Consider the following 10,711-nt stretch of genomic DNA (forward strand, 5'->3'; position numbering starts at 1 on the left):
GTTTTATAAACACAACATACTGTCAAAAAACAAAGAAGTGATTTAGTTGTATATAAACCCATTACCTCTCCTAAACCTTTTCCAACCCAAAACATAGAAACTTCAAACACAATGGTGTTGGATCAAAACATCCATGTTCTCATGGCCTCAGCTGCCTTACAAGGCCATTTGAACCCCATGCTCAAGTTCGCCAAATCCCTCATCTCAAAGGGAATTCATGTCACCCTTGCCACCACCGACCTTGCCCGCCACCGTATGCTCAAACACGCTACTACCTCCGATCCCGCCAACCCATCGATCCAATTCGAGTTCTTCTCTGATGGACTCGACCTCGACTTCGACCGTGACGCCAACTCTGACATTTTTATTGACGCTCTAAGAACCAAAGCTAGCAAAAACCTCTCAAATCTCATTGCTAAATTATCCCAAACTACAAAATTCTCGTGCCTAATCCTCCACCAATTTGTGCCTTGGTTCATACCTATTGCTAAAGAAAACAACCTCCCTTGCGCTGTGCTTTGGATCCAGCCTTGCGCTCTCTACTCCATCTACTATCGCTTCTTCANCTCTACTCCATCTACTATCGTTTCTTCAACAAACTCAACGAGTTCGCCATTTTACATAACAAGAACGAGCCTCTCCAATTACCCGGCTTGCCATTACTCAACTTTGAAGACCTCCCTACCTTCATCCACCCCAACGCTTATCTTTGCTTCCAAAAACTCCTCTCAGAGTTTTTCAGCTACTTGGATGAGGTGAAGTGGGTTTTGGGGACTTCCTTTGACAAGCTAGAGGAGGAGGTTTTGGGGTCTATGAACGGTGGGGTTGTTCGGCCGATGATATCGCCAATCGGGCCATTAGTATCGCCATTTTTGCTTGGGAAGGAGGAGAAAGTGGTGGAGGGTGGGCTAAGCGTAGACATGTGGAAGGCGGATGATTCTTGCCTGCAATGGCTGGATGGGCGGGACATGGGGTCAGTTGTTTATGTGTCGTTTGGGAGTATTATTGTTTTGTGTCAAGAGCAAGTTGACAATATTGCTAGTGCGTTTTTGATGAGTGGGAAGCCGTTTCTTTGGGTGTTCAAGCGACCGTCGCCTGAGCAATCTACTGAGGGTTGCACTGTTCGGCTGCCGGATGGGTTTCTTGAGGCTATTGGTGAGAGGGGACTCGTCGTGAATTGGTGCTCTCAAGAACAGGTTTGTTTAACATTTTACTCATAAATTTGTTAGAAATTATGGCTCTCCAGGAATGATACGGTACATTTTGAGTATAAGATCTCAGACCTCGTACTAATGGAGACAGTATTCTCCACTTATAAACCCACGATTTTCCACTAAATTAATTAATATGGGACTCAACTTCCCAATAATCCTTAACAATCCTCCCCTCGAACAAAGTACACTCTAAAGTCTCTCCTGAGGTCTTATGGAGCTCTCGAATAGCCTCCCCTTAAACGAGGCTCGACTTCTTTCTATGGAGCCCTCCTCGAACAAAGTACACCATTTGTTCGACATTTTAAGTTTAGGGCATGACTCTGATACCATATTAGAAATCACGACTTTCCACAATCGTATGATATTGTTTATTTTGAGCATAAGCTCTCGTGGCTTTGCTTTGGGATTCCCCAAAAGACCTCATACTAATGGAGATAGTATTCTCCCCTGGTAAACCCATGATCTTCTACTAAATTAACTAACGTTGGACTCACTCCTAATAATCCTCAACAAAATTATCATTTGATCTCGTGAATATTTAATAATTAGTACGTGTATTTCTAACAAGGTTCTCAAGCATAAAGCGGTGGGTTGCTTCCTAACTCATTGTGGGTGGAACTCAACGCTTGAGACGGTGGTCGCCGGAGTTCCGGTGATAGCATTTCCAGAGTGGACGGATCAACCAACAAATGCAAAATTGTTAACGGACGTTTTCAAGATAGGTGTGAGGATGAGAAAGGGAGATAATGGAGTTGCTAGTTCAAAAGAAGTGGAGAGATGCATATGGGAGATGACCGACGGCCCAAAAGCAAAGGCAATGGCAAAAAGGGCAGTAGAGTTGATGGAGGCAGCCAAAAGAGCGGTGGAGGACGGCGGTTCTTCTCACCGGAATCTTGATGAATTTATTGCTGACATTTGTTGCAAGAAGGTGACAACTTAGATGCATGCAAATGGAGTTCTACGTTTGTTTTTTATGTGTTGTAATGCTATCCAATAAATCAGTGTTTGTTTCTTAAAATGTCAAAGGTTTATATTTATGTTCCATTTATATGTTTTGATTTTTATTTTGAATTAAAATCTTTTATAGTAAGTATTTTATTTTCTTTACATATGTCATAAAGTTTAAAATTAATTATAGAGTTTTTAAAAAATAATAAAGATTTTTATAAAATAAAAAATTATTATTATTATTTTTTTTTAAATGATAGTGCATTTAATAAAAGAATGAACAATACAGCTCATATTTTTTTGAAAGGCAGTGCAGACGTTACTTTTAAAAATGGCAGTTTAGACTTTTAAAAATGGTAATGCATATTTATTAAAAAGGTTGTGTAAATTTTAAGCAATAAAAGGAAAAAAGAATTGAGTTTTCAAACTCTTTCCATATATCTGTTAATTTTGCTTCATATTAATTTAATTATGAATGGTGTATTCGTTTTAAATTAATCATGATCATGCATTAGGTTGTTTTCTAAAATATTTTTCTAATTTTTTGATATATGGAAATAGGTTAGAAAATTGAATAAGGAAATTCTTGCCTTATACGAGGCCTAGAAGGTCAAACTGACTGGTGGGTCCATGTTCGTACGTATAAGCTGTGTAGGAGGCTGAGGAGGTGTGTAAATTGCTTATTGGGTCCATATTCACATGTATGGGTCATGTGTAGAGTAGTAAATACGCATCTGATGATGACTCGGTTATGATAGTCACCAAAGGAAATGTGATTCTAAAATGATAGGTCCCGTTCATGTTGTATGTTGTATGTCTTTGCATACTCCAACCACAACCGAGTTGAATAGTTCTCACATATGAGTGAGGATGAAGCAATTGGGCCATTTGTTTAAAGTTTGGCCTTTGAAAAAGCTACTTCTATAACTGTCCCTATTTTTCCTCGCTCTAAAACAAAACAATAAGAGCTTTCAATTAATATTATGATACACACTGACACCACGCCATAGAGCTTTATTTAGCTGCCTTATTCACAATTTGAAGAAGCCACCTTGTTTGTCTTTACCATCCGAAAATCATGAGAGTATTCAAGTAACGTGTCACTCTTTGGGGTTAAATGCAAACACATACAATGTCATGAATGAGACCTATCATATCGATCTATTTTTCAACGTCGGCTATCCTAACGATTAATTGGATGTGTACTTAATTTTCCTGCACACGGTTCATACATGCGAATATGGACCCACCAGTCAGTTCGCACACCTTCTGGGGCCTTTTCCTAGTCGGCGAGCATTCTCTGGTAGCTGTTGATGTTGGACACCCTGATAACATTATGATAAACATAATAATCGTTCTACTGCCTCGTAACATACGTGTTCATACTATCATGAAGGATCAGAGGTGTCCCCCAATGCATGAGCACGTAATAATGCATGAGGTCCTAACATTTTTTTATTTTCATTATCATTTTAATACAACCTCGATCTTTCTTCATATCATATCATTTTGCCATTTCATTTCTCATATTGTTTTTCATATAATTTATCATATCTTTCGACTTTCATGTGTATATCGAAGTTGTATTTCATGCTAGTTCATCGTTTTGCATGTCAATCATTTCATACATATGTCATATCATTAACGTTTCATGCTTCCAGACATAGCAATTCTCATCAAGTACATATCATATCATATCCTATATCACAACAGTCATATAGCATAATCGTGTATGCATTTCATAGCTCAAACCATAACATATCATATCATAAATATATCAATTTATCACATATGTTGGGTTCACTCTCACCCCTAATTAGAAACGGGTCAAAATGACCAATTTACCCTCCGAAAAATTAATTTGACCAACTTTCTCAAATTTTCACTAATGTCTTTTTTATATATATTTGCATTTTTGGGATGGTTTTAAGCATTTTTTATCCTCTTCCTAATCTTGAAATTCAACTTCTAACACCCTTAATAAATTCTCCAAAAATTTGTCTTCAAAAGGTAAATCAAGTATTTAATTATTAGGTGTTACAACAAAGTTTCTCCCTCCTAGAATTTGGAAGTAGAATTTGAAATCTCTTTTTTGAACATATATCTATATTTATATTAAGTGAGGCGAGAATGGAACAAGTCTAGGAATTGGGCAGCAAATATAATTCTCATCTCTTACCCGAGAAAAATCTTTCCTCAATTTCTCTCCATTTTCCATCTAAATGAATCATGACCCGTTTTGTTGGCAGGTCACTAAGCAAGTTAAATGAAGGTCTCTATCCACATATTTAAATAAACCTAAAAATATATATTACTAACAAAAATGAATACCATTTTTTTTATTTGAAAACTAAAGATTAAAGTAAAACAAATTCAAAAGCTTAGATCCCCCTTTGTTTTGGTTTTTTTCTTTTTATTAAAGGTAGTTTTATGAGCGCTAATTCCAACCTAAAAACATAGAAAGAAAACTAATGGGTAACAATTTTAAATAAATACAGTTTCATAGGTTAGAACGTTTCATAAACACAACATTCTAACAAAAAAGGATAGAACAAAGCTAAGTGTATATAAACTCATTACTTCTCCTAAACCATTTCCAACCCAAAACATAGAAACTTCAAAAAACAATGGTGGTCGATCAAAACATCCATGTTCTCATGGCCTCAGCCGCCTTACAAGGCCATCTAAACCCCATGCTCAAGTTCGCCAAATCCCTCATCTCAAAGGGCATTCATGTCACCCTTGCCACCACCGACCTTGCCCGCCACCGTATGCTCAAACACACTACCACCTCCGATCCCACCAACCCATCAATCCAATTCGAGTTCTTCTCCGACGGTCTCGACCTCGACTTCGACCGGGACGCCAACTCTGACATTTTTATTGACTCTCTAAGAACCAAAGCTAGCAAAAACCTCTCAAATCTCATTGCTAAATTATCCCAAACTACAAAATTCTCGTGCCTAATCCTCCACCAATTTGTGCCTTGGTTCATACCTATTGCTAAAGAAAACAACCTCCCTTGCGCTGTGCTTTGGATCCAGCCTTGCGCTCTCTACTCCATCTACTATCGTTTCTTTAACAAACTCAATGAGTTCGCCATTTTACATAACAAGAACGAGCCTCTCCAATTACCCGGCTTGCCATTACTCAACTTTGAAGACCTCCCTACCTTCATCCACCCAAATGCTTATCTTTGCTTCCAAAAACTTCTCTCAGAATTTTTCACCTTCTTGGATGACGTGAATTGGGTTTTGGGGACTTCGTTCGACGAGCTGGAGGAGGAGGTATTGGGGTCCATGAACGATGGGGTTGTTCGGCCGATGATATCACCAATCGGGCCATTAGTATCGCCATTTTTGCTTGGGAAGGAGGAGAAAGTGGTGGAGGGTGGGCTAAGCGTAGACATGTGGAAGGCGGATGATTCTTGCCTGCAATGGCTGGATGGGCGGGACATGGGGTCAGTTGTTTATGTGTCGTTTGGGAGTATTCTTGTTTTGTCTCAGGAGCAAGTTGACAATATTGCTAGTGCGTTATTGATGAGTGGGAAAGCGTTTCTTTGGGTGTTCAAGCGACCGTCGCCTGAGCAATCTACTAAGGGTTGCACTGTTCGGCTGCCGGATGGGTTTCTTGAGGCTGCTGGTGGGAGGGGACTCATCGTGAATTGGTGCTCTCAAGAACAGGTTTGTTTAATATTTTACTCCTAAATTTGTTAGGAATTACTGATCTCCACAATGGTATGATATTGTCCATTTTGAGCATAAGCTCTCCTGGCTTTGATTTGGACTTCCATCGAACAAAGTACACCATTTGTTCGACATTTTAGGCACTTTTGACTACACCTTCAAGGCCCACAATTCTTTGTTCGACATTTGAGGATTTTATCGACGTGGCTAAGTTTAGGGCATGACTTTGATATTATGTTAGGAATCACGATTCTCCACAATGGTATGATATTGTCCATTTTAAGCATAAGCTCTCGTGGTTTTACTTCTAGCTTCCCAAAAAGTCTCAACCCATGATCTTCCCCAAATTATCATTTGATCATGGGAATATTTAATATTTTGTACGTGTATTCTTAACAAGGTTCTCAAGCATAAAGCAGTGGGTTGCTTCCTAACTCACTGTGGGTGGAACTCAACGCTTGAGACGGTGGTCACCGGAGTTCCAGTGATAGCATTTCCGGAGTGGACGGATCAGCCCACGAATGCCAAATTGTTAACGGACGTTTTCAAGATGGGTGTGAGGACGAGAAAGGGAGATAAGGGAGTTGCTAGTTCAAAAGAAGTGGAGAGATGCATATGGGAGATGACCGATGGCCCTACGGCAAAGGTAATGGCAAAAAGGGCGGTAGAGCTGATGGAGGCGGCGAAAAGAGCGGTGGAGGACGGTGGTTCTTCTCACCGGAATCTTGATGTATTCATTGCTGACATTGGTTGCAAGAAGGTGACAACTTAAGTGCATGCAAATGGGGTTTTCATGTGTTTGTTTGTCAATGTCAAACGTTTGATACTGTTAGAAATATTTTATGGATTGATTTAGAGTATATTTTATTTTATTATCAGTATTTAATTCTTTTATATTTTTCTCATTTGTAATCGCTTGTATCCTATTTAAAGGATATCAATATCAATGATAATACACACCTTTCCAATTATATTTTCTATCTCATTTTTTAACATGTATCAGAGCACCGATCTTCATATTCCTAATATCAAAGCACCGATCGTGGTATTCCTAATACCCCCTTGGACTCAAGTCCAAGGGGAGTATTAAACCTAAAGCCAAACCCTAACTCAATCAGTGAAGCCTTTACGCCGATCATCCAATATCAAGAATACGTTATAAGCATCTTCAAATTTCTCACCAAGCTCAAAGGTGACATATTCAAGATGTTCGTATTTTCTTTCACAGCCTCTCAAGTGATCCAAAGCACCGATCTTGTTGTTATTATCCACTAAAGCATTTATGCATGGACCAAGAAGTGATCCGGGAGGATATTCACTTGTTCCAAATCAAATTAAATGGGACAAATTACCAATCCTCGAGTCAATCATTGCTGTCTATTTTTGAGTCTTGCATCTTTCTTGAAAATTCAATAATTTCTTGAAAATCTAAAAATGCAAACCAATCAAAGTCAGTCTATTTTTTGGTTTTGCATCTTTTCTGTAAATTCAATAATTTCTTGAAAGTCTAAAAATGCAAACCAATCAAAGACGGTCTATTTTTTTTTACGTATATTTTCATTATGGGGAAGACAAGAGTGAAAGACAACTTGGGTGTTATTGACCTACCGTAAAGACAAGTTAAAGACAAGTTGGACGTGATTAACATACACTCTCCAACTTGAGGGGGAGTGTTGAGATATATTATTTATGGAATATATCCTAAATGTTATATCTTAATATTCTTCCATTTATGAATTGATTTAGAGTATATTTTATTTTATTATCAGTATTTAATTCTTTTATATTTTCCTCATTTGTACTCGCTTGTATCCTATTTAAAGGATATCAATATCAATGATAATACACACCTTCCCAATTATATTTTCTATCTCATTCTTAACCGATACTCAAAAGGGAATGCAAATGACCATATACAAGCCTCTTCAAAATGTATGAATTGTGCACGTATTTTAGACTACAAATATATGCCAAACAATTATGTGACATGCTCATAGCATTAAAGTCATGCCTTTTGAGAATCTTTAAAACTACACATAGTTTCAACATGCTTCTCATAACACAAAACCACAACAACATTGAAATTGAGCTATATAATGTTGGTCACTAAACACTTTAATTGCGTAGTGTTTTAAAACATTGAGAGAAACCCCGAAAAGAAAAGCTTAAAAAGGACAATATCTGCTACTAGCGGTGAGCTTGGGCTGTTACACGCAGAAGATGCAGGAAAATGTCAAGGCCATCAAATGTCGAATCTAGATTCCAAATCTTGGGCATGGATTGTTACATGAAAGAAGTCTCCACTCTTAGAAGCGAAGAAGGTACGTACCATGACCATGTTGCAAGGAAATGTTGGGCCATTAGGTGTCGTATTTCGAATCTTGGGCATGAGTCATTACATAAAATGAAAAAAATAAGTAATATGACCATGTCGTAGGAGATGCAAGAGAATATCGGACCATCAAATGTCGAATCTGGATTTCGAATGTGACCATGACATTCCACTATACTTACATACCTTATATTCCATTGCACTTAGTTAAATGCGGAATATAACTCTTAAATGCTCATCATAAATAACGGAAAATTTAAAAACATTCAAAGAACACTTCAAACTGCTAGAAAACATTGTTGTTCTTACGTGTTTCAAAACATAACGCTGGAATTTAAAATTAAAATAAAAAAAATTACAAATGAAATACAAACATCCTATTCTAACTTAAGACAACGAATTTAAATATGCAACTACCCAATGACTCTTTCGCACGATATGTTGTTGTTCGGGGAAAATGAGTCATATGCTGCTTTCCAATTAAACACCCATCACAAAATGATTGACCTGGGTGATTTTTGGCAACCCTTCAACCATTCTTTTGTCATTTAATTACTTTAAAGAGTGAAAATTCAGGTGTCCATACCTACTCGCGTGCCAGAGCCAACCACCATTACTGATATTTGTCATTAAACACACCTGATCCGCAAGCTTCAGCTTTGCTACATACAATCTGTTGGATTGTCTAGTCACCATAATAATCAGGCTCCTAGCCCTGTCATATATCTCCATCACACTGTCCTCTATTACAATTAACCCAAAAAAAAACTTATAAAGCAAAATAAAAAAACAAGTTTATAACCAACAATCACTCCTCTAAACTTGTTTAACTACGTTGAATCGACTTTCTTCAAGCCAATTTTCTCTCTTAACTCCAGGAACCGTTGTCTTGCTAACGGCTTTGTCAGAATATCCGCCAACTGTTCATCTGTGTTCACATATTTTAGTTCAATAGCTTCAGTTTGTACACATTGGCGAATAAAGTGGAACCTGGTATCAATGTGCTTACTTCGATCATGGTAAACATGATTTTTCGCCAATCCTATAACTGACTTGTTGTCAACATTAAGCTTGGGTTTTACTTGCAGTTGACTGATGTTACTCAAAATCCTGCCCAACCATACTCCTTGACATGTTCCAGCAGTTGCGGCTATATACTCAGCCTCGCATGATGACAAAGCCACCACCTTCTGCTTCTGTGATACCCAGGTTATTGGATTTACTCCCAAATAGTACAACACTCTAGTTGTACTCTTCCTATCATCAATATCCCCAGCCATATCACTGTCGCTAAATCCTACCAGCTCCACATTCGATAGTTTCTTATAAACACAGCCAAAACTTAGAGTACCTTTCACATACCTCAATATTTGTTTTACTGCTGTGAGATGTGAAGTTGTTGGTGCCTCCATATATCTACTCATCACACCAACTGAGTAGGCTATGTCGGGCCGGGTATTAACCAGATAGCATAAGCTTCCAATAACACTTCTGTAAAGTGTTTTGTCAACCACAGGTTCTCCATTCCCATGTTTGCTCATCTTCATTCTTGGTTCCATGGGAATCGAACAAGGATTGCACTCCCCCATTCCTAGCTTCTCTAGGATTTTTCTTGCATATCCGGCCTGACATAAAGTGATTGATTCACTGCTTTGTCGTACCTCAATACCCAAGTAATAGCTCAAAAGTCCAAGATCGCTCATCTCAAATGCATCATCATTAAGTTCTGATACCAATTGAAAGGACACACAAATTAATTTTCTTCTTTTCTTCGTGGCATTCCTCCCGTTTTCATTCCTAGCAGCTTCCTCATATGGGTTGGCTCCTCTATAGAAAGAAAACAAAGGTCCATTGTTTCCTCCTCTGCTTCGTTGAGTTCTCTATAAATATCTTCTAGAGACCTTAATTTTTTCTGGAAAACTCACCATTATTGTCAACAGAATGAGAGGCCTCGACACATATGTGGATGACTTAATCATAGCCGGCTCAAACAAACAAGTTATAGCTCAGTATATTCTGAACAGATACACCACAAAAATAAGAAAATTAATTTGTGTGTCTTTGCTTCTTCTCCCCTTCTGTTACGTTTTTTTTTTCTCTTTCACGTTCGTGGAGTTAGATCGGGAATTCTTCCAAAAATCCTATTTTCAAATTCCCTCTCCGACGGTGGCAACGACAATTCGTGACGTGTACTCACTCTATGTGGGTGTATATTAGGCTCGAGAGGGTATTTTCAGTTTGGTTTGCTCAATGTAACGATCGGATACGGCGTTTCGGAGTCATGGGTATCTCGTCGGATACTCGCCGGAAAACTTCAGTGCTCTCCCTCTCTCTCGATTTCTTTCGTTTCTTCGTTTGCAGATATCTCTAGCGTCGTGGGGCGGTGCAGCTGAAGGCTGGGAGACATGCTGAGGAGATCCGCTCGCTCCAGAGTCGTGTGGAGCGTCGCCGGAATTCTCACGTCCTCCGGCGATTCCACGAATATATATATATATATATATATATATATATATATATATATATATATATAT

At 38.3% G+C, this 10,711-nt stretch overlaps 1 protein-coding gene and 1 pseudogene across 1 annotated transcript; both read left to right on the plus strand.

Annotated features, from left to right (window-relative positions):
• The first annotated feature begins 53 nt into the window (after nt 1–53).
• Nucleotides 54–2,232, plus strand: LOC111794760 (annotated as a pseudogene).
• A 2,557-nt stretch (nt 2,233–4,789) lies between these two features.
• On the plus strand, nt 4,790–6,620 carry LOC111795108 (UDP-glycosyltransferase 84B2-like). Its single transcript, XM_023677357.1, has 2 exons — nt 4,790–5,845; nt 6,249–6,620. Exons 1-2 carry the CDS (start codon nt 4,790–4,792, stop codon nt 6,618–6,620), a joined length of 1,428 nt encoding a protein of 475 aa, XP_023533125.1.
• The last annotated feature ends 4,091 nt before the right edge of the window (nt 6,621–10,711 follow it).

Source organism: Cucurbita pepo, chromosome LG05 (assembly GCF_002806865.2).
Source record: "Cucurbita pepo subsp. pepo cultivar mu-cu-16 chromosome LG05, ASM280686v2, whole genome shotgun sequence".
Lineage (NCBI taxonomy): Eukaryota > Viridiplantae > Streptophyta > Magnoliopsida > Cucurbitales > Cucurbitaceae > Cucurbita > Cucurbita pepo.

What these genes read in the sequence shown, in the direction of transcription:
- LOC111795108 (XM_023677357.1), top strand. Translation starts at nt 4,790, where the DNA reads ATGGTGGTCGATCAAAACATCCATGTTCTCATGGCCTCAGCCGCCTTA. An exon ending in ATTGGTGCTCTCAAGAACAG is followed by an intron (nt 5,846 to 6,248) that starts GTTTGTTTAATA and finishes ATTCTTAACAAG; the next exon opens with GTTCTCAAGCATAAAGCAGT.